Genomic DNA, 24,826 nt, shown 5'->3' on the forward strand with positions numbered 1-24,826 from the left:
AAATTTTGTTTCTTTTCAATTAGGACTAAATTTTAGAGTTATTTTGCTTACCTTTAAAATGTTGAGCCCCAAACAGGTACATTGAGAAGAACAGTGTGTGAGCTTGACATGGGCACCAGGTTCAAAAATGATGTTCCTCAGCTCAAATATTTGTCCGAATGGCCAAGAGATGTCGCAGTGCGTAATTTCCAGGGAGTTTCTATGGAGCTTCTTTTCCCTCTCGCGGCAGTCCCAGGAAGTAAGGGAGGAAGCTCTCGTGTCGCGCAGGTTGCATACGTGACAGGCGCTCTGGAACAAAATTCGTTGCCATAAAAAACGAACAGAGATTGAGAATTTAATACACACAAGCAATTTAAAATTAATTTGTATGTTTTGTTTTATAATCTAGAACGCTTCTGTTAAAAAAATTTAATTATATAAATTGTTAGAATTCATTGCGCTGATTTAGTCCCAGGCAATTGAACATTGTAATTTTGTTAATAACATTTAATTTTTCCAGTTGGTTGTTAAAATTTAGATCTCTCAGCAACCAAAAATTAAAATTTCTAAAATTCTGCCAGGTTGGTGATTGCAAAAAACGCACAAAGATGGAAGACCGGCGTAATTTGATGTATCGTAGACGACGGATGCAAATAAGAGAAATATGCAAATTAATCAATTAAAGCGGCGTGTGTTTTGCAGGTTCCCCTCGCCGAGAGTGTATTCTGGTGAGGCTTTACACACCACCACGCCCTAGCCTAGTGTAAACCCTCATAGGTTCCACGCAAACCAACCAGCAGACCGTAGGAGGAGCCTCGGCTTTATTTATTCGGCTTTTTATCAAGCCGCTTTAATCGATTTTTGCTCTGATATCAGCAAGTGCTGTTTTTCACTTCAAACTTCACACGGCCCTTGCGGAATTCCATCTCTGAGCTCGAAAGTTTCAATTTTGCAAAATAAAAAAAAAAACTGAATATATCTGCAAAGGCGAGAAGCTTTGCAGATTGCAATATTTAAAATTCAAGTTTGCTTTGATATGATTTGGAAGAAATGCTTTAAATAGAATAACTGGAAAAATTAGATTCCAGAGTAAATGAAAAATAAACGTGACTCATGTTACAATTTTCTTTGTTCATCTTTGCTTATAAAAATATTAAGAGAAACATCTCATCTATTTTTTAATTTGAAAATAAAAACTATAAAAGAAAGTTAGGCCACGAAAATCCCCTTTCTCAATCACAGTATCAAATTAAAACAGTTAATTGGAGAGAGAATTATTTTTATGCCAAAATTGTTCTTGTGCAAAAATCTTTATGTATTTAAAATTTCTTGAATTGAGTCAGGTTCGTCATTTCTATAGTTGGATGAACTCTACTCGTCCAAATTTTTTAAATATTCTCCATTAATACCACCTGTATTTTCTTATTTTTAAATTCCTGCTCTGAATTTTGTCCGAACTGCGGCTCATTATATAGCTTATGCGGCTTTTGCAAATCGCAGACTGGATATGTCAATTGAATTCGAGCGCGTTGAAAGCAAAGCTGCGGGAAAGGTTAGGCAAGCGGTGGCTCGGCGCGTTGCATAAGCCGAGGGTGGCATAGGCGTGGTTTGCGTGTGGGCCGTCTCTGGCCGCCTTGGCAGGGGAAGGCCGCGCGCCGACCCGGCCGTCGCGGTTCCTCTGACCCGCTCGCTCTCTCCTCGTAGTCGCGGTTGCACTTGTGCGGTGAGTGTGCGTGTGTCCGTGCATCAGCCCAATCGATTGATTTTTCCTTTTTTCCACCCTGCAACAACCTCGCGAAAAACAAAAGGGATTTTACACGCAACTTCCAAGGGCGCGTTCAACCCTCGGCTTTTTTCCAAAATACAGGTACTTCAAAATTTTGATTCTTCAACCGTATTTTAAATTTGCATAATCAACTTGAATACAATCAAGTGCTAGAGTAGATTTTTGTTACAATTTTATGTGGGGTTTTTCTGGAAAAACTTTTTGTTGTAAATATGTTTTTGAAAAGAAAAAGTTTTTTCATAATTCCAAATATTTGTTTTTCCAAAGGACCAAATTCAAATGACAAAGAAAGATTTACTTGAAAATTCCATTTTCTTCAGTTTATTAATCTTAATTTTCTTAATATTCATGAATCTTATTTAAATAAAAAAATTATAGGAACATTTGTTTAATTTTTCTAAGATATTATTAGTGAATTAAAACGTAGTGGCTTTGATTAGCGGAATTTGCGGTGTTGGCCGAATCAATTGAGACTCTTGCTGGGTTTGGTGTGTGTTTTTCTGGTTTTGCGGAGGCTTTATTTGAGTCGGCCGCGTTTTTGGTTTTGCAGGGAGAAGGCGGCGGCGGCGGCGGCCAGTGCACGGCCGGCGGGATGTGGGGACCAGCACGGATGGGGCCTGGCGACCCAGCGGCTGCGGCCGCACTTGCGGGCATGTTGCCCTTTGACTCGATCGGACTCTACGAGCAGCCCAAACCGCGCTTCATCTTTAAAATGCCGCGCGTCGTGCCCGACCAAAAGTCCAAATTCGAGTCCGACGAACTCTTCCGCCGGCTCAGCAGAGAGAGCGAGGTAAACAATTTTCCTCTATAAAATTGCCAATCAAAAATGATTTTCGCGGAAGTGACGCTTAAGAGCAAGGAAAGTTTCTTTTTAATTTGAAACGCAAGAATGGCTTCGGAGCAACACATGATTTGTTTTACAATATCCTTTTCCTCCTACGGCGCACCAACAATGATTCAAAATGATTTTTTTTTGTGCCCGACATGGAGCAACATCCGGGCTGGTTTAATTAATTAGAGGAGGAAACTTTTCAACTGCCAGGCAAGAGTGAATGGAGATGCGTCATGCGGAGAGCAGACTTAGATGCGGTGTTTTGAAATAGACACTCTCCGAAACGATTTTCAAATTTTTAATTTAAATAATAATTGAAAGCAGCATCTCCAGGATTATGCATGCAAAAACTTTTCCTTATAAAGTCTTTGTTCGAATTTCAATTTTAAAATTTGACCCACCTGTTTATGAACAAGAGAATTGTTTTAATATTTGTATCTTATTTCCTATTTTAATTCTTATTTCATTAATTAGTTATTTGATTAGTTGTAAAAATGTTAATTATACTTTGAAGCGAAAGAATTAAAAATTGAAACAAAAATGCAGCTTTCATTAATGCATATTTTAATTGATACAAAACTCTTTGAAGTTTAAAAATTAAGACGCGCGATAATGAAAAAGAAAAAAGCTCCATCGGCTTGTAATCTTTTGAGCTTACTTTACAGTTTTTGAATATAGTTCTTTTGTAACTTTCCCTTTTGAGTGAACTAAAAAGGTTATAAATTGTCCTCTCTTTTTTGTTGAAGGTGCGCTACACGGGGTACAGAGATCGACCCTTGGAGGAACGCCAAGTGAGGTTTCAAAATGGCTGCCGAGAGGGTCACACGGAAATTGTAAGTACGAGACGAGAGGGTGCAATGAGAGGGTGTATCGCAGCATCCCTGGGGCCATGTTTAGTCGCTTTAGGGTAAAAAGCGCATGAGCATGAAGAGCTCTGCGCGCATCGATTTTTGACTCCGAGGGCTCCCTTTATTGCATCGTTCTCGGCGGAATTCCAATCCATGGCACGCATAAAACTTCTATATCATGCACAATTCAATATATTGAAGAGAGGTCCCTTCATAATAAGCAATCTTTTGTTTGAATTTGACAATTGAACGGTCTTTTAAATTTTAAAAAGTTTGGGCACAAAAAGAGTAGGATTTTGTGAATATTTATTTAATACCGATTATTTGTAATCCTTTTACAGTCGTTCGTGGCCACCGGCACAAACCTGCAACTTGTTTTCAACCCAGTCATGAACGGCTACACAGTTTCGGACCTTGGCAGAGAATGTGACTTTGACAAGGAAATGGGCAAGGTAAGCCACAATTTTTCATGAAACTTTATATTCCGCGAAACGCAAATGAAGAATTTCCAATTAACTTTAAATTTAGTCCAAGACGAATATGCAGAAATTCAAAAGAAACAAATATTCAAAAGGAAAAGTAAAACATCAAAAAAATTGTATATAAAGATTTTTGGATAAAAATCATTAAATCCTCTCCCTTGTGCTGGTGAATTGGCAGTACAAGTAGCGCCGCTAAATAAATTACCCTTGAGATAAGATCAGTTTCATGGCAGGCAACATGAACGGCGGCGGCTCAAAAAATCTATTTCACACTGATAAAATCGCTTGATTGCTGTAATTGAGTGAGCAGTTTTCATGCGGAGCAGCTGTTGAAACTCAAAACTCTCCTCTTGATCTGCAGACATTGAGCCCTGCACAATAAAAAATGACTAAAGAATTTATTAAAAATCTTCATAATTAGAATTTCAATTGCCAGAAAAAACGTGATTTTGCATTAAATTGAAAATTTCTAATGATTATTTGCTTTTGTACTTGGCATTGTTTTTCTTCCATTCCGACGAGCCAATTAAGTGAGTTTTAATGACGATTACGGACAATAAGAGCTCTTGTTATATGAAAAAGGGAAAACACACACACTCGAAAGAAGGACCGCGGCGCGTGAGGGAGCGACTCGCACGTGCAATTCGATTATTTTCGCGTTTGATTGTCGCGGCGCGGGCGACGCATTAATCACTATGCAAATCAAATGAGGCAGCGATGAATGTTATTAATGCAAAACTCAAGAGTTGAAAATACAAAAGCAGAGAAGGAGAAAGATGCTCTTGAAAGCAAAATATTTGACAAACCCTTTTTGCATTTCAACGCGCGCGCGCGCACCCCTTTTTATTATTCCGGCTCTCGAGAGTCCTCCGTGGAGATCCTTTTGTTGTGCTGCTCATTATTTGCGGAATTAGTATAAAAATTTGAATTAAAAATTAGAGGGATTTTTAGACCGTGTATATAATTTTGGCACCTCGTGTTGCAAATAATTGATGGGTCTGAACGCGCGGCAGTTGCAGTAATGAGAGGTTTTGTATGCGCGGCCAAACAAGGCTTTGAAAAGGTGCACGTTTCATTCATTCAATTCACCCCCGATGGATGGAAAAATACATATTTTGGCCTGGCATCCGTTTCGGATTAAACGAGCTCATGTTGTATTTTTCAACATTTCTTGTTTGCAACTTGATCCGGCCAGGCCAAAATATTGTGGCACAACAGAATTATTTAATTTAATCAGAGCAATTGTTGGTCAAAATTTTGAGAGACTCGCGCTGGGTGTTCGTGCTTTTTTGGTGCAGAGTTTTGGAAAGTCTCCTCTCAATATCACACTTGATTACACGTGTTGTTTGTCGCGGGGCGCGTGCTACGCCGATCGACTGGCCATGAAAAATTCACGTGCAAGATGAAAAGAGGCCGCCGCGGGCCAGTTTGCTTGGGGAAATTGATGACCACCTGGATCACGGCTGTCGCGGCCAATGAGGCGCAACTCAGGTGATGGGCAAATCAGACGTGAATTATGGCCACTTTTTATTACCTCAGAAGCCGGTCAGTTTTCCGGCGGCAGATGTGGCAGCGCCAAAATAAAACTCCTCCTAAGCCGATCAATAAATTAAGGCATAAAAAGAGAAATATTGAACAAAAATCCAATTTTAAATTTATAGTTAATTCAAGTATAAGTTTGTAATTGTGACTGTTCGATAATTAAATTGATCTTCGAACCTTTAATTTTTTTATAAAAAATTTTTTTATATTGTTTCATGCCTGATGTTTATTTGATTTATTTGCAGAAGCGTTTTTGAATGTTTAAAACCCTTTGAAAGTCACACTAGACATTGAATTTCACGCTCAGATCCGATTCGGAAGGATATGCTGCCGACGTACATTATCAATTTGGAATTCCTTTCCTGCTCTTTGGAACAGGCGTGACTGCACAAAAAGCCGACTCAGCACTTTTTCCTGGCACACAAAAAGCTGACGATGCTTCATTTCCGCGCGCGGCGGCAAACAAGGTGAAAATATTTACCGAAAATAGCTCGATGGATTCAAGTGCCTGTGTCATGCTTCTTTGTACGCCAAAGTATGGATCGGAAACACACACAAAAGTTGCAGGCCGGTCCAGCGGCAGGAAGATTTATAATAAAAGGGCCAGTCGAGCGAGCCCTCTCAAAAAATCTGCTGCTTCCGATGCTCGCTCTCTGCCCGACGAAAAGAGAGGAAAAAAACGCACAAATCTGGACAAATAAGTTTTGTAAATTAAAAAAGTAAGAGTTGATTTATAAAATACAGATGTTTTGGTGTCTTTTTTATCATTTTTTTAACTGGAAATTTAAAAAAACTTTTATTTCATAAAGTTCAGTTTCACGTTGAAAATATTATAATTTTGGGTTGTTTGTTTAATTATTCCAGTTTTAATGAAATTTTTTAACAGCTCAGAGAGATTAATACTTTTTTTTTAAATAAAACCAATAAACTAAATTAGTTTATTTTATTTATTAATTTTGTAGAACAGTTATGGTAATTAATGCTTCAGTATTATTTAAAAAAGAAAGGATTATGTATTAAAATATATATATAATAAATTTTGTTATAATTCTTACTTTCAGAACACTAAACAAATTAAGTTTAATCAGTAATGGATGAAAATATTTGAGGGAAAAACATAATAAATGATCATTAACTCTGGCTAACCATGTCAAATTTTACGTTTTTGTATAGAAAAGAATGGAAGCGTGCCTCTGCATAAAAAGACGCAACAAAAGTTTGCAAATCTCTGCAGTCATTCAAATAATGCGAATTCGTGCGCAAAGGGCGCTTTTTTAGAAAAAAGAAAAATCTCAACGTGGATTCGGCGGCAACAAATTGAGTCATTCTTCTTTATTCTCTCTCGGAATAAAAGGAAATGATTCGGAGGCTGCGCGCGTATCAAATGCGTTCGAAATTAAAACACGCTGCGCGCCGACCCGTGAGCTCAATATCGCATGTTTAAAATTTAATTTAAAAAACGCCCACGATATATTCAGGAATTAACGAGTTGAGAGTTTAATATACACGATGTAAAATTAGATGCGCGCGCGAGAGTTTGAATAATGATGCGCCTTTTTAATATAATCGCCTTTTTATACACGTACAAGAGGGGCTGCGCACGAAATTTATGGTAGGGAGCGAGATGGAGCAACATCTGCTAAATACATGAAAAGGCTGCACTTCCACTTTATCAAAGGGAAAAAAGAAGCTAGGCTGACCCCTGCATGCGCAGAGGGATCATGTGTTAATTACACGCGCGCTGCTCCGAACGTGACCCCTGCGCAGCAAATATTTTGTGTCAACACGTTTGCACGACAAGTTTTTATATCGATTCACCTTCATTAATTATCGCCGTTAAATTTTTTAATTGGTCGTGTCGCACGGGAAATGTTCGTTGGAACAAAAGAGATGCGTGATTAATTTGGTTTTAAAAAAATACCCCGGACATATGGGCACTGCTGCGTTATAACTTATGCAAAAAGTAATGCAGGGTCCATTTGAATATAAAAGTCGAATGGAATAGCCAGAGAGAATTATTAATTCATTTGCATAATAGAAACTGCTTTTGTGCGTATGAGAAACAATTGCTTATAGAAATGGGATTTTAGGCGCTCAAAGTCTGTTTTAAATTACAGTTTCATTTTATAATTATTGCTATTATTAGTCCATTTTATAAATTAAATTAAATATAAATGATAATTTACTTGGAAAAAATTTTGTTTGGATAAATTCTTTATGCAGGACAAAAGAAACTCTAAGAATATTGTTAAAACTAAAGATAAAAGATCCTATAATTTGCCTCATTTATTTTATATTTAATCAAATGTACGCAATAAAAAAAAATTAAGGTAAAATTTTCATTACTACAAATGGACTTATTAGCTTGAAGCCATTTATAAAATCCTATATTAATTAAATTCGCGCTGAATGATTCTCATATGATTTCCACATCAAAGACCGCACAGCTTGAATTTTTTCTCTTTTATAATTTAGTGTGTGTTTGTCTTTTGCACGCACCGCCAAAGCAGCTTCAAAACATAAGATAGAAAAAAGTAAAGTGGCTCTCTGTGTTAAGCAGCGATTATATGACTCATTTGGCCGAAGAGGCTTCTCGTCCGCACTTATGTTCCGAGAAGCTACTTTTTTTCCTCCGCGGCACTTTTAAAAAGAAAGATTATCGCCGTTTGGGCGCGCAAGATCTTCTTTAATGGGAGGAAATCACTGCGCCGGCGAGCAACACTCGAAATTATACAATCTTTTTTTTTGTGTGTGCGGAGGCGGCGTTTACAATCTTTAAGCGCGTGTTTCCTTCTGCACGCACATACTAAGTGTCCGAGCAAACTCGTTAAACCCCAATCTTAGTCGAGACTAGTCTAGGATAGACGTGAAACTTGACTAAATTGTCCGAGCTAAGATCGTTTAAAGCTGCTCGGTTAATTTGTCCGAGCTAGCTTGTTTAGAAGCCTGTTTGTCTGAGGCAGCTCGGTTATAGTAAACAAGATTGCTCATACACAGCAACAGATCTGCAAGTTTGTAAAAATAAATGATTTAACTTGATCAAAGTGTCCGAGTTTGGGGCTCAGAAATGGAAAAATCTATCAGTTTCCCCTGTTTTGAAATGGTTTAGTCCAAATTCCTCAAGCTTGGAAACGGTCAGTGTTTGTCGGAGAGCTGCAGAGTGAAGATAGTGCAGGATATTCTGGTAGCATTGAAATTCTACAAGGTAATGAAATTTTTGCAGCAAAATTTAAATTTATACCAATCATTTTTAATTTTTATTTTTTAGGTAATTTAATGGAAAAGAGGCTTGTGCTGTTTATATCTGGAGCATCTTGAGCGCCTATGGAAAACTAATATCAACTTACAATTAAATGAAAAGGTACTTTTTAAAATTATTTTTTGGAAATGTCTTTCATTTTGCAATTTTAATGAAATTCCTATGTTCCTGTAGTTAAAAAATATCATTTGTGCTGATTTTAGGAACCTCGAATTGATTTGGAGCAAATAGACTTGCAGCGGAAGAGTTTTGTGCAATAGCGTTCCGAAGCTCAGCGCTGATTGTGATGTGTTTTCAAAAAAGAAGAAATGGACCGGCCGAATTAAGTGATTTTAGTGTTTTGTTGCAAAAGGAGCTATATAGTGATAAGGAAAATTGGAGGGACGTATGCACAAGTTCGGATTTTTACCAAGACCAAAATCTTTCGGAATTAAGGAGCTTCATCCTTCGACTTACTTAAACGCAATGTAAAGGTATACTATGTTGCCAAGCTATCTCATATTTTATTCAAACATATAATTTCTTTATTTTGCTGTTTTTATGAAATAAAGACATTTCTTTCAGCAGCATTTTCCTTCTTTTATTCCAATCGATTCCAACGAACTTTTACTTCCAAATAAGGAAATTTATACTAGCCAAAAGAGCGTAGCAATTATAAACGAGAGAGATTTACTAATATAAACGAGCTAGCTCATTCAATGTGTCCGAGCAGCGACGGCTAGCGACTGGAGGCGCCCAGCAAATATAACCGCGACAGGTCGGCTTCTGTAGCTGAGTAGCTCAGACACCGTGTCCGAGCTAGCCCGTTTAGCCTAGTTGGGATGTTACTCTGCTGCTTCAGAAGAGCTTATTTTTGGGGTCGTTTTTAGAGGAGTAACTCGGACAACCTAGACGAGATCTCGACCACTTAGTTTGTGCGTGTGCAAAGAGGAGAGGCCAATTTAAAAGGGAACGCAACAGAGTCCGCGCGATTATTATATTGATCTTGAGGCCCGATTGCTTAAGGCCTTTGCATTCAGGTACAGTGAAAAATAAAATCATAAAAAAGATCAAACTCGAAATGAACAGATTTTGAAAAAGTTATGGAAGAAAATTTCAATCATTATTTAGAGTAAAAAACGTAACTGAAAAACAGTTTTTGATCCAAAAAATAAAATTTAAATCGCTGGATTAAATGGAATTTTTAAACCAAAGAATTTGAAATTGATTTACAACAAACTAATTTTTACTTTTCCTCTTTTACGATTTCCTACATATTTTTTAGACCTGAGCGCAGATGCGCAATTAGGATGCGAGGCAAGGAGCCAATTTGCCCTGAGAGAGCAGTTGGGGTCACGATCGCCCCTTGCTGCAGGCAAGCACGCGCTCAAAGGAGAGGAAGTGCTTCTTCTTCTTCTTCTTCTGCTCCTCGATTGTTAGTGTCACTGTTCAAGCAAAACACATACATAAATTCAGCTAAGGGTATATTACAGAGAGAGAGAGAGCGTATCGTGTTTCCGTGAAGAGGAAGTGCGCTTATAAAAACACGCGTCAGGCCCCTCCAGAGAAAGAAAGAAATGTTCTTTCAGCAGTGACGCTCAATTAGCTGGTAATTAATATTTCATCACACACACGGCTCATTTTCCTGCTCAAAGTGCTTCTTGGCACACAAGAAGTATGACAAGTTTTGCAATTTGAAAGACGAACAGGAAAATTTTAAGTATTTTAAATTTTTTGTTAATTAAAACAAAACATCGATTAATTCAAACTTCGGACGTGAAAGTAAACAAGTTATTGCTTTGAATAAACAAAAATTACACGAACCACATTTCCTCCTATTAATCCTGCAACAAAATCAAAAGGGATCATCGTCCTCAAAATTTGACTTTTTTACTAAACAAATTATTAAATTGCTGAAAAGTGACCTCGACGGCTTTGGTGTCAACAGAAAAGTTGTTTGGCATGAAAAACTGAGGTTAATAGTGAAATTCTTATCACCGTACCGTTCTCAAATTTGAAATTGTTTGGAAATTTTATTTTTGTGGTCCAAAATAATTAATTTTGAAAGCCCTCAAAACATTATGTGAAATCCCAAATTATTGGATTTCTGAAGCAAAAAAACCACAAAAAGGTTACTCATGGAAATGGCGTAAAATTAACTATTTATAATAAAAACTAGTTTATTTATTCTTTTATAATTAATATCTAAACGAATTTTCAAAAAACGTTTTTTCCAACTTAAATTTTATTTTTAAATTGAGCAAGGATCGTTAAATTTGGTATTTTTCCAACTAATGTTATAGTTGAACTATTTGAAGATAAATAATTCTCAAGAGAGAAGTTTCAGGAAAATATTTAGTTTTTTAATCGTTTTTGTTATCTTTTGACGCCTTATAAGGAAAATTATAATATTTTCAAGGTTTGGAATGTTTTATCGTTTGTCATTTCCTTTTTCCGTCCTATCGTAGATTTGAATAGTTTCTACGCCTGAATTTTCCTTCTCGAGACGGAAATTTTTCTCTCATATCAATCAAATGCGCGAGGCCAACTTGGAATTTTTTGCTTTTCACCCTCGCTTAAACAAACAATTGCGCGCTGCACTCGCCGCGGGCCGCATCCAGATTTTGTGCACAACACAAAAAGTCTGGTATGAAATAAAAATAATTGTGAACGCGAAAGTCCCGCGGCGGCCTCGCATTTGTGCGTTGTTTGAGCGCGACAAGGCGTGATGGCAACTGATGTCGCTGCATGACTTCATTTATTGTGCGTGTTTTTTTTTCTACAGGGAGGTCTGTTGTGCCCTCGCACGGGTACGCTTAGTTGGACGCTTAGAAAGGGGTTAAAAGGTGCTTTAATTGGTGACGCCGGGGGGCCTCTCGGCGGCGGCGGCGACGCAAATCACAACGCCTTTCGCTAATTCGATTTTTTATACTCGGATGCAGCCGACGAAATTCAATTAATTCTCACCGGCACCCTTTCGAAATTTGTTAAAATCCATTCGGCTGGAAAAAGCAAATCGGCAGTGATTCGAACGCGCGTGGAAAATAATTTCCAGCAGAAAACCTTTTTGTTGTAAAAGTCCTTGGAAGCAGGGGGATGAACGAGGGTTCTTTTTTGCTTTCTCTTCGCCTGAGCATAAAAATGTTGTTTTTTCTCTCTTCTTTTTACGTTGGGGAAACCTTGCAAGGAGCTTTGAACAGGTTTTATTGCTCACATGTGCTGTGTTGTCGGAGGAAAAGCGTCCAGGATTTATGACTCTGCCGTTGCCTGCTGGAATTTTCTCTTCCATTCTTCACCGAGCACAAAACACATTTACAGCGCCTTAAAAGCTGCAAAACGCGCCTCCGCCTGCAGCCAATTAAGCTGTTGATTTTTCAATAAAGATAGATCTGCAGCGCTTCTCTTTTTTTATGTTTACAATTTATCTACAGAGACGCGCGCGTTTTATTATCTGTTTATTTGTGTTGAGAGCTGCGCCAGTTTAGAATTAAAAACGTGCCATAAAATTACACGCGCGCGAGCAGGCAGACTTCAAAATAAATCTGCTTCTTTCAAATAAGCAGTCAAGGGAAAATAAAACACGCTTGAAATTATCAAGCTTGTCAGAAATAAGATGTGCAGGGTGAAGCCGAATTTCCTTTCATTGAACAGAACTGAAAATAATTAAACTTTTAAATAACTTATGCAGATCTTTTGTCATAATTTAAAAGAGCACCAAAATAATTTTATACGCACGTGTATTTTGTTGAAAAAAAATAAGAATAAGTAAATTAAAATTATAGAAATGTTTATTGAAAAAAAAATTATTATGAATTAAAATTATAACATTTTCTGCTTCAAAAAATTATTGAAAATGCCTGAAATTTTGCTGAAATCAATTCATTATCATTGGTCTCGTCTTTAATTTAATATTTATGAAAATACTATTCTTAATTTTGATTTAAAACGTTCCAAGCGATTACATTTTAAGGCGTTCCCTTTTTATTCTCTATTATTTTGAATGTAACAAAACGTGCAGCAGGTGTTGAAGCGTCTCTGCTGCCTGCTTATTCTCTCTTAATGGGTGGCAAGACCTCATCATTCAAACGTTTAATTAATTAGGATGCCGAACAAAAAGCCAAAGTCATTGTTCGCAGCAACGTTCGTTAGCACATCATGAGTCTGTCTCTGCGCGCAGACAAATCGCAGCCGCGCCAGATGAATATTCCGAGAGCTCTTTTTTGTCCTGAGCTGACAAAAGTTTCCAGCTGTGCTACAAATGAGACAATAATCTGTACACACAGCGTGCATTATGTATAAAAAAAGAAGCTCACATCACGTTTATGATTCCGAAAAAAAATTATATATATATATTCAAGAAGCTTTGAGGAGAGCCGACCGAGAGAAATGCATAAAAAAGTTTGGACTGGAAATGTAATGTGCTGGGAAAAATGATCTAATATGCATTTGGGCACGGCGGGGAGGCTTTTTGAATGCAACAAAAACTTTGGTCAAACTGGATCGCACTTTGAAAAAAGAGCTGAAATAATAATTTAGTTCTTAATCCACGAAAAAAATAATTTTTTAACCTGTAATAAGCTCGAATTTGAAAACACTTATTCAATTTAAATAATTTTTATAACAGTTCATTGTTTCGGGGTAAAGAAATAATAACATAATCAAGAGTGTTTTGGCACATATCAACTATTAGAAATAACAGAGAAATACAACTTACTTTTGTTGTATATAATTTATTTTTTATGTACGATCTGCGCAAAAAAGGAGAGCGTAACGATTTACGAAATAATGGAACTGACGCAATAAAAAAACGAGCAGACGAAAAAGGGTAAAGCGACCGTGATTTTGGCGTGCTGAATCGCGAGAAATACAAAATATATTTGATGCGGAACTACGCTCTGGGGAGCGGGCGCAGATGCGGGACCCGAAATTATAGCCGAGCTTCTCCTCCTTTCCAATTCCTCGCTCAAATTATGACCAGACAGATCAGCTCAATTTCCTCTGATTGAACGGTTTTTAAATTTAAAACAAACTGCGTCGTAAAATTTAAAGTGTTCGCGGACTTTACGATCATACTTTTATGTTCTCTCTTCCAAGAAAAAAAATACATTTATAACAAGTCATAATAAAAAAAGTGCATAATATGTTTAAATGTCTCAATTCGCCCTCTCTGCGGTTCTCGTTCTCACGCCTTTTTTATATTCAATTTGGACAAAAAAGCACATTTGACTTGCGTGAGTAAATAATGTATTAACACGCCCGTCAACAGAAAAAAATCAGATAAATTTATCAAATGACGAGTTTTGCTCCCCTTCAGCTTTTGACTCTTCATTCACTCTTTCTTTTAAAAAAACAAAGACGTGTCCTGCTCACTTTGTTGAATAAATAAATAGAACTGCTGCTGCTGCTGCTGGTTCGGATCATAATAAAAAGAGGCTCATTTGCATATTGCAAAGACGCGAGAAACGAGACCCATTACACGCATGTTAGTACGAGTGAAAAAAAATGCAAGACGCGTCAAGCAAGACCTGTTTGCGCCAACTGCTCTCGCCCACTTTTTTATTACATTTTTGAAAAGGAAAAAACTCTAATTTGACGTTTGATTTATTAATTTGTTTTAACACATTTTTTTTGTTGCATTCAAACGTTTAAAATAAACTTTCATTTCCAAACGAATTTTTATTTACACTTTTTAATTTAATGGAAGTGAGGAAAACGGGCTTTGTCTTGTTATTGAGAAAAATAAACAACAGATCTACCAATTTCAGCCAAGAGAAAAAAAATTTAAAAAAATTTGCAAACTTGAATAGCCACTTAAAATTTTAAAGTCTTAAAATTAACACAAATTTCATGAAATTAAAACTCAGTTTAAAATTGAATTACTTTTACAACTCAATTGGGAAAGTTCTTAAGATATTTCTTTCCAAAATACACGTTTAATAGGTTTTTACGTTCTTTTCTCTTTTCTTCGTGAACCGTTTCAAGAAAATATTTTGAAAGGCTCGAGTCAAACACATACAAAACATTTCCGCCTTTTCACATGACAAAAAATTCCAAAAAGCTGCAGTATTTCTGAGGAATTCTGGTGGAAACGAGCACAAAAAATGCATGATAAATGAGGGTCAGTCTCAGTATTTTTTGGATTGAGCTGGCGAGCTTTTGAGAGAAGAATGTTGGCAAACACACAATGCACACAAAACTGCTCACTGTGTGTATTATTTTATTATACCCGAGGGCGACTTATTTCAACACACAGATGCTCTTCAGCGCAGCTCTCCAATTTACACAAACACATTTGATATTTTCAATGAGACGCGCAGGGAGACGCACAAAGGGATGAGGGATGAAAGGCCTGGCATATCAATAAACGGCCTGATCAAGCACAATGAGAACCAAGAAAAGCGCCGTGACTTTTGCCTTTTTGTTCGGCGCTGTCACTCGCGACACTCTGACGTTTTTATTCAGGTGCATTCCTGCTTCTTTTCTCACCCAGCACAAAATTTTAAATTCCTGCAGCGAAATTGTTACAAAAATTAAAAAATGATTTAAAAAAACCTGCAAAACAAAATTGACGTTCAAAAGATTATTAGAATTTAAATTCAAATAACAAAATAAATCTAAGAATATTTTAGAGAAATTATTTTTACATTTTAACTCTTTCTGTGATAAAAGTTTGTAATTGAAATGAAATATATTTGTAATCCGCGTTGGCATAAGAACTAATCGCATCTCTTTGGTCACACCGGAAAACCAAAATTTCCTGTTTTTAGTGCGGTTTGGAGATATTAAAAGAGCAAAAACGATATTTTACGCTTATCAAAGTTTCTTTTTTTTCACTTCATGCGCACAACTTTAAATGAAATTTTCCTGCTCTTCGGTTTTCTGCAATTTTACTGATTTAATTTTTGTTTTTGGCTGCAGGTTCACCTGAGATCTCACTTCATAATGAATGGAGTGTGCGTGCGGTGGAAAGGCTGGGTGGACCTTGAGCGCCTCGACGGGGTCGGCTGTCTCGAGTACGACGAGGACAAGGCCCAGGTAAGCAACCCCCTAGCTCGCATGCAGCAATTCGATTCACAACTCGCAGCATCGAGTTTCCCCCCGCATCAGCAATTCGATCCCAAATTTTTTCGAAATTCATAAAATATAAGAGAAAGAAGCCTTAAAAATATATAATGATGAAGCTTCCCTTTAAAGATAAACTTCCGGCCCAACTATATAAGCAAATTCATTTAAATTCAAAAGAAAAATTACAAAGAGTTCAAAATTTAAATTTTTTAAATCGTTTTATTTGTAAAGAAAAATTCGAAAATTGCTTTCCGAGGAGAAATTTTTAATAAACTATACAATTTATTAAAATAAAACTAACAAAAATTTCAATATTCCAAATAAATAATTAAAAAAAGGTTTCATTTAAGGATATAATTTTATTTCCCCATCTAAATTGGGGTGATTTGAACGTGATTTGGTGAAATTTCCATCAATTTTGTGATAAAAATTATTTTGGAAATTTCAACATAAGAATCAAAGTAAAATTTTAAAAATCCATCTCTCCCAATGACTGAAATTTCTCCTTGCAAACCAATGCTGATTAATCCTGTCCTTAATTTGAGAGTTTGTGGGTGAAATTTATGCGTACTTTTGCAGATCGAGGACTCGATGTTGAGAGACCAGATCGAGCGGTACAACCAGCGGTTGCGCGACTTTGAAGACAAACAACGCGCTTACCGTTCGCACCAGCAACTGGACCGGCCCGGAGACACCGACATCGAGGTCACTTTGGTGAGTGCCAATTATTTCCTCGCGCCAATTAGCCCCAAATTAAGAGAGAAACTGCAGATCGCTCAATAACTTTGCTCTAGGTTTTCTAAAAATATTATTTTGCCTTCTTCGTACATGGAATGTTTACATAGCCGTGATATTATATTCATGGGACCTTAAAGTCCTTTTATATTCAAGGGATTTTTTATTTTTTCCCTTTTTTTTACAACAGGTATTTACAAAGACTTTTGTGTTTGCATAGTTTAGCTTTCGAGAGGATTCGGGGCGAGATAGCGACGCAGCACAATATGCTTCTCTCTCGCTCTCTCATTATAATGGATTTTGAAATCTCGTGCCAAAGGGGACATTTGAAAGGGCGGCAAATCCGATTACGAGCGCATAACTCGCAGAAAGCAGGGCGGGGGAGGCGCAGCGCAGGAGCGAGGCCGCCGGGCGTGCGTCTAATACGCTTTGTGTACACAGAAAAGGGTTAACGAGAAATATGCATGGGAAAATGCAGCGAAACAAACCCTTTTGCAAACAAACACGGACGAAAATGGAGAAGAAATATTATGAAAAAGCGGCCGCGGACAATGAAAAGAAAAAGAAAAACGTGGGAGCAAAAACGCCAGTTCTTTGCTTTCATTTGCGCATGTAAATCTGAGAGAAGGACAAACATTCTCTTGTCTTTTGATGTTTACACACTTTATGAAGATTATTTTTACAAAAATGAAAATGAACAAAAATTTGACCCAAGGAGAAATAGGAAGAAAATCGAATGTCATTCTGGTAGAACTGAATTTTTGAAACTTAACATTCTTTCTTTGGAAATTTCCTAAAATAATTTTCTTTCTAAAAATTCTTAAAAATTCCCCCAATAAATTAATCGTTAATAAGTGATTTATTTTAACACTTGCATGTTCATATTACCCCAATTGAGATGGAAAAATAAAACCAATAGACCAGTCGACATCACAAATTTTCTGAGATCTTATTGAGAAGTTTAAATCTCAGTGAAGATATTAAGCTCCTCGTTAAGAACTGAAATCATTTCCATAAATTTCCAAATTGAAAAGTAAAAAATCCTTCGCAATTAATTCCTTGAAAGATTTAAACTATTTTTAATTTTCTTTTACAATTAATTCAAATACGTGCAACAATTTCGGATGCGGAAGTGGAGACTTATTATTGTAACAAATTCAAAATGAGTCAGTTTGCATTTTGAGTTGGCGCGATCAAAGATGGTTGCCGCGCGGCAACGCAAAGGGGCAGTTGTAGTTTCATTTCGAGCGGCATCGTCTGCAGGCTCGCATAGAAATCTAATTGACGCGGACAATGACGCGGATAACATTTGATACTGCAGCGCGCGAGGGGTGCGGAAAACTGGTTGCCCCTTTATGCAGGGGTTACTTTTGGCCAATAAGGGCTGCAATTGTCAAGAGGGGCACGCCCTTTTTATTAAGAGTTGCAATAAGCGCGGACAGGGGACCATGATATGCATTCACTCATTTGATATATTAGAAATTCGCGGTGCGAGTCGAGTACAGGAAGACTCAAAAGACGAGCTTGGAAAAAAAAGTTATGGCCGTTTGGTCTCTAAACAAAAAGAAGATGTAACGGTTCCTGCTATTTTTAAAAACTTCATTCCTTTCCACTTGATTCAGTTGAAGAATTTATATAAATAATTTCGTTCGTTCTTAAATTATTTAATCAATTTTCATCTCCTTAATATAATTGAAATAGAAATAAAATACTTTATTTTTGGCAAATATTTATTTAAATTGAAATAATTGTTTGAAAGAAATCACATGTTTGAATTGTCAATCAACAACAGATTAATAAAAAAAAAAAATTAAATGTTTTCAGAATGGAATTGTTCAGTTTGAATAGAAAAATCACAATATTTCTGGTATTGGTATTAATTATAAAGTTTTACTACAGAAATTGACTGATTGATTTCCTTCATTTTGAGCTGTCATTGAATTTCATGGCCTGCTTTTCCGCTGATTGATTGGTATAATTTTCGAGGGCAGTTGGATCTCAACAAAGATCTGTTTTTATTTCTGCCTTTTTTGCTCAAAACGAAAAAGCCGCGCGCTCTGGTGTTGAACAAAGTTGGCGTCTCGTCGCCATCAGCGCATTATTGATCGTTCGGAAAGAGATTCGCGTCTCATGCCGCGCGCACCCCTGACTTGCCCCGGCCGCGGCAACGCAATCTCATTTTTTGGCCTTTCACCCCCGCCGGCCTGGGGGTCGACACGCTCTATTGCATTCGCATTTTTACTCTCAAATCAAAAAAGCAATTTGCCCAGAGAGCGAATCGAATTTGCAATAAATTTGATTTCGCATCAAGAAGTCAATTCGTTTCAATAACATCAAAATTACTTGGTACTTTCAACTGGGAGAGGAAATAATTCGATTTTGATCTATATTTCAAAGATAAAAACGTTAAATTTGCAAAGTAAAGGAGTAAAAATGTATCCATATAAAAAATATCCATTTAAATTTGAATAAAAATTGAAAATTTGGGCTTTTAATGATGAAGCTATAATTTAAATATTCATGAAAAAATTCAATTTGAAACTAAAAAACGATCAAGAGGAGGAAAATACGATCAAGAGGAGGAAAAAAGATGAAATTGACCCGTTGAAGATTGCTGCGCGGTAATCTATCCTTAATCTTGGTCAAAATTGTTTTCTCTCCTGCACTCTCAAGTAACAATTTGGATCTCTCATCTGACTGACAATGAGAGAGGAGCATAATTTGATTCCAACTTTTATTCCGAGGCGCTCACCGCGCTCACAGCAAAAAACAACTCCGAGTTTTGGATATTTAATATTATATTTTCTCTGTCTGCGCTCACATGTGAATAAAATATAATTTTACACACAATTTTTTTGGTCGCGCGGCTCGAGAAAAGTGCGGTCTGCGCGCATGAAATAACGAAGGTAGCCTGATGATGATGCGGTCGGAAAACCGATATAAAACCACAGAAAACTGCAATGACGTCACGTCCCTCCCGATCGGTGGTTGATTAGTGAAGCGAGACAACGATATTATATTTTCATGCGCTGCGAGCCACTGCAGCACCAACCAGAAAACCGACCGACCGAACGGCCTCTCCGGGCTGCGGACAAATTTTTTTTTTAATTCACGCGACGTATCATTTCGTCCGCATCGTACGGCGGTAATTAGACACCTTTGCAGCGCCAGACTCAAAAATCACCTGCGCCGTCTCGTGTCGCTTTTTGTTATTCCACAGACGACGGCGTCAACAGAAAAACTTATTTCTTAATTTAAATTAAATTCCTTCAAGAGGAATATCCTCGGAAGATTAAGTTTCACACCTGGTTACAAACAATCGCCAAAATTTATGTAATAAATATTTTCAAAAGTAAATTAAAGTGTTGAAGAGAAAATATGTTCATTTTTCATGATAATTAATTCACCATAAACTGAAGCCAGAATAGAGGAATTCCTATAAATTTTGTTTATTTCAATGAGGCGCTTTTGGTTAAAGTGCTAATTTTGTTACAAAATCAATTTCGATTGAAATAAGTAAAAGATTTAAATATGGCATTTCGTATACAAATTGCCCCAATTAAGCACATTTCCTTGGATTCCACAATAAATTTAGCCCGGGAGATGCGTTTTGTGGCCGCCGCGCAATCAGATATCCCGAAATTGACACAAAATTGCTGCTTTTTCCAAGACAAAGCGTGGCCGAGGATGATTTGAGGTTGACACCCCGAGGGTTAATCTGACGATCGCAGCGAGAGATGAAAACATTTTTGTGTCTTTTCTCAGAAATGCGCGCCTATCACGATTTTCAGTACAACAAGAAAAGCACACAAAGAGAAACCAATAATTTCACATTAAAAACGAGTGACAAAAACTCTAGCAAGAGTTTTGCAAAAGTTGCTGGATAAAGAAACAACATTTTACAAAAATAAAAATGATTACAAAATTAATCTCGGAAATAAATAATATTTTAATTTTCAATCAAACAGTTCTATACAATTTTTTAAATTTTGTTTTAAGAACTCATTATTAACAAATCTTCTAAATATCAGATTTTTCTAAAGTTTAATTTAGTATATTCTTCTTCAATGTTGCAGTGAAAATTACTTTTGACTTCCAACAATCTATTGTAGGAATATTTTATAGAAATTGAAAACATGAATTTATTCCCAGGATTAATTTCTTTTTGATTTTTATCAACGTTTTATAATGTTTATATTTTTCCACGTAATTTACACTGCATAATGGTGAAGCATAAAAAAATTCCAGTTGAAATGCAACACTCGATATTTTACTTACTAAGGCGCATTATTATTTATTTTATTTGGGTGTATCAAAATAAAATAATCATCAGATGGCATCTCATGGTGCTTTGTCAAGAGCATCAAGAAAAGGCCACTTTGGATAAAAAACCCCTCTTTTCTATGATGAGCTGTGATGAAAGGAAGTTGAGGGCATGAAATAGGATTAGCGAGGATATTATTTGAGGGCTTCACTTGCGCGCCTCCGCGTCTGCAACACAAACACGCTCTTTCTCTCGCAATATATCAGATTTCCAGAGTTGTTGCGTCACAAACTAGGCTCGATCGCCTCCCAGGTAGAGCGAGAGCGACATGGATCTGTCATTGTTGCCGCAACAATGGGCCCGGCAGATGCCTGCAGCATCAACAACTGATACATCAGCCGGCCCAGTTCAAAAACGAACTCAAATGACGTGTCGAGTGACATCAAATAAAAAGCGCGTCACGATTCCGACGCGCTTTTGCTCAAGCAAAGTGACAAACACAAAAGAGGCCGATTTGAATGCGTCTCTTCTCCTGCAAATAAAAGGAACTTTCTGTTTGTAAATTTAAAATTGCAGATCGCAGGGCTTGAAAAGAAAACGAATGATTTTGGACAAAATTAGCAACTTCGATTTTTCCAATTAGAATACGAATTTTTGTGTCTAAAGACAAAATATCATAATAAATTTGTTCAATTCCAAATTCTAAAAATATGAAATAAAATAATAAGTAATAATTTATGATTAATTATAAACAAGAATAAATTGCAGCTTCAATAATTGGTAAAAAAAAAAAAAGTCATAATTAGATAGAAAATTCAAGTTTAGATTATTTTGGAAAAAATTTAATAATTTTAATACGCTATATAATTTCTCGTTAAAAAATTACTTTTTATTTGCAGTCTGTAATAAACTTGGAAAAAATTAAATTTTTATTTATAGTTCTTAAAATTTATAAATAATTATTACAAATTTGTTCATATGTATTCCTTTTTTCCAAATGAATTGTTTTCAACAATGTGATGTAACAATTTAAAAACAATAAAAATAAATTTCAGAATTAAATAAAAATAGAATTTTGTATGATTTTGTCTTGAAACGCAGAAAGATGAAAGAGAGCTTTCTCGGCTCTTTTATATTTCCAAAGTGTTTGACACGAAGAACGTGCCCCCGCGCCGACCCCCAGGATTTACGTCAGCAGCTGGCCAAATAAATCTCCGTACTTGCTCCGGCCGCGGCACTAAATATTTCAATGTGCGCGTCGCTCCGTATAATTGTCGGCGCGGAAAATGAGCATCGCACGCATTTGTTTCTGCTGCGCTGAGAGACGAGCCAGAGGGTGCGATCGGTGCTGTTTGGAAAATAATGGGATTTGAATATCCACTTAATGCTCCGTGTGCGTGATTTCGGGTTGATCCGCGCGGGATTTCCAACAGCAGCGCCGGCATAAAAAGCAAATCCCTTAAAACTGTGTAAAGAGAAAAAGCATATTGAGGTGCGATCAGAAATTCCCATCACATGACACAAAATATTATCAAAAATAAAAATCACCGAGTTGCAAAGATTCTCAACAAATTTATTAATTAAATTTGATAATGAAAGTTAAAATTTACATTTATTAAATTTATTTTTATATTTATTAAAATTTAAATTCCCTTATTATTTCCTATATTTAAATATTTAAGCAAACAGATTTAAAATGTTGAAGGCAAATCTAATTTGAATAATTTAATTTGTATCGGAGATAAGCTTGGCGCATTTAATCAAATTAATCGCTCGGCATGAAAGTGAGCCGGGCTCGCAGGTGTCGCGTTCGACGACGCGTGAACCGAGCATAGAGCGACATCTCAATCCCAATCACAAACATCATGACCATTAGAAAAAGGGTTGCACGCGGCACCCTCTTAAACAAACATCCAGTTTCAATGTAAATCTTTTCCGCTCCACTCCGATTTGAATACATTTGCCTATCTGCGCGCGATATCAAAAACTGAATTGATACACATAAAATTATTTATTCATGGCGCTCAATAAATATGCACCCGCGGCAAAGGATTAACCCACGCTATTGTGTCCAGCGCACGCTATTATGCAAATTTCTTCTCCCTTATTTTACTATTTGATTTTGATCCAATAATAAATAAGCCCAGCTTTTTTCTTGATTGCTCTTTTTTGTTCAAGAAAAATGTCTTATTTGAATAAAACTTTTGTTTCAAAACCAAATAACAATTTTTTAATATATTAATTTTAGGAATCTCTTTTTTTAAGCAATTTATTTCTTGTTTCTGGCTAATCAAATTGAATAATTTGATTCGATTTTGTTGCAGGCGCAGCAAGAGAACTACATGCGAGTTCGGCGCAACAGACACCAACAGTGGCACGCCCCGCGTTGAGATTCCCCGTTTTTTTTTTTTTTAAATAAAAAAAACTTGTCTCATCATTCTCTGTCGTTCTGCACAAGTCCGTCTGTTTTCATTGTAAATAATTATTATGTAATCTCCTGGTGCGCCGCGTGATGAAGGAAACGACACTCAGCTTTCTAGCACTTCTCATTATACCAAAAATAATTACTAATTATAAGAAATGATTAACAAAATTTGATGATGAAAAACTGACACTTTTGCTAAATATGATGAAAAAGACAAAAAATTGCCAATAAGATGAAATTTTAAAATTGATTTAAAACTTAATTCACAGTCACAACAGTAAATTTTAAGGGCAAAAATGTAAGCTGCTTAAATTTTCAATTTTTTGAAGACAAGCAGAACTTATAAACTTGATTGGTGTCGCAGATCGAGTATAAAAGGTGCGTTTCTGAAAATTAATCTTTTTCCCAAACATAGTAATTTGTGTCAAACTGTGCTGTAAATGTAATAAACAAATAAATGTTCTCATTTTTAATTGAAACAAGCATGTAAATTTATGATTCCTTATTTTTTTTAAATTTAAATTTGAGGGAAAAAACGTTAGGCGTGGGTAGACGGAGACGCGGACCCTTTTCACTGCAGGCACGTCACAATTTTGACGTTTTTCATTTGGAGAAGCTTTTTGTTCTTGATAATAAATTCATAATTCATATCGTTTGTGACGTGCAAATTTCACACGTTTATAATTGAGAGGTGTGACATTTCGCACTCGTGCGCATCTAAATAATTCAAAGGCTAGTTTGCTTTTTATCCCGGAGCAGAGGACAAAGGCCTAATCAAAATAAGAGCTATTTTTGCAGCTTGGCTTGGCTTTTCACGCATCAAACCTCTTTTCGCGCGCAATTCCAAAAGCAAGCGAATTTCGCTTTGTCCCCCCAAAAACAATGCGTCGCAAATTGAATAATGAGCCTATTATTCCGGCAAATAAGCAGCAGCTTTTTTAACGTTCTGCTTTGTCTCTTAATTAAGCGGGGCACAACGAGAGCCATTCCAAATTTAAATCAATAAAAAAACAGACCTTTTTTAATTCATTTTATTAAAAAATTAACTATTAATTTACAACAACAAATTTCCTTGGTTATTTCGCAATATTTTAATGTAAACATTAGATTAAAATAATTAAATAAAAGGTAAATTATCAGCTCCAATTTTAAATTTGAGCAATTTTATTATTAAATTTACAAAAATTGCAAATTAGAAAGAAATTTATTTTTAAACGTTGGAAAATTTTAACCTAAAGCTTTGCTATCGTTTTCTAACTTTCTTAGTAAATTTATTCTCAATCCAGCTTCTTTTTGCTTCTCTCGAAATTGAAAGGCCAAACGAGGTTGGCTCTGAGCGCAGCAAAACGTCTCTCGGCGTGCAGGATAAAGACGTTATTTTCTACGCCAATTGCCAGTGAAAAGCGACGCTCTCGACTCTTTGCATTCAAAACACACGATTTTTTTTCCACTCTAGACGCGGGGCCGATCCGTCTCACAATTATACTGAGAAATGTCTCGCTTTTTCGTCTCGGAAATTGATTCGCTGCACGCGCTTCATGATCGAGTGAACTCATTCATTCATCGAGCTAGGGCCACAGAGCAGCATCACCGTTTTTTCTATCAATTTCGCTCCGTCTGCATCGCCAAC

General features: G+C 36.4%; 1 protein-coding gene and 1 long non-coding RNA gene across 2 annotated transcripts; both read left to right on the forward strand.

Annotated features, from left to right (window-relative positions):
* The first annotated feature begins 1,667 nt into the window (after positions 1-1,667).
* Positions 1,668-23,662, forward strand: LOC132195653 (protein big brother-like). The gene is made up of 7 exons (XM_059617793.1): positions 1,668-1,846; positions 2,316-2,555; positions 3,344-3,430; positions 3,787-3,897; positions 15,626-15,742; positions 16,352-16,486; positions 23,096-23,662. The coding sequence occupies exons 2-7, from the start codon at positions 2,358-2,360 to the stop codon at positions 23,159-23,161; spliced, it is 714 nt and encodes a 237-aa protein (XP_059473776.1). The 5' UTR covers positions 1,668-1,846; positions 2,316-2,357; the 3' UTR covers positions 23,162-23,662.
* LOC132195742 (uncharacterized) lies at positions 8,616-9,211 on the forward strand. Its single transcript, XR_009441684.1, has 3 exons — positions 8,616-8,674; positions 8,738-8,830; positions 8,932-9,211. It is a non-coding gene; the product is annotated as an uncharacterized LOC132195742 (long non-coding RNA).
* Positions 23,663-24,826: the final 1,164 nt, after the last annotated feature.

The sequence above is a fragment of the Neocloeon triangulifer genome, unplaced genomic scaffold (assembly GCF_031216515.1).
Source record: "Neocloeon triangulifer isolate White Clay Creek 2 clone unplaced genomic scaffold, ASM3121651v1 ptg000010l, whole genome shotgun sequence".
Classification (NCBI taxonomy): domain Eukaryota; kingdom Metazoa; phylum Arthropoda; class Insecta; order Ephemeroptera; family Baetidae; genus Neocloeon; species Neocloeon triangulifer.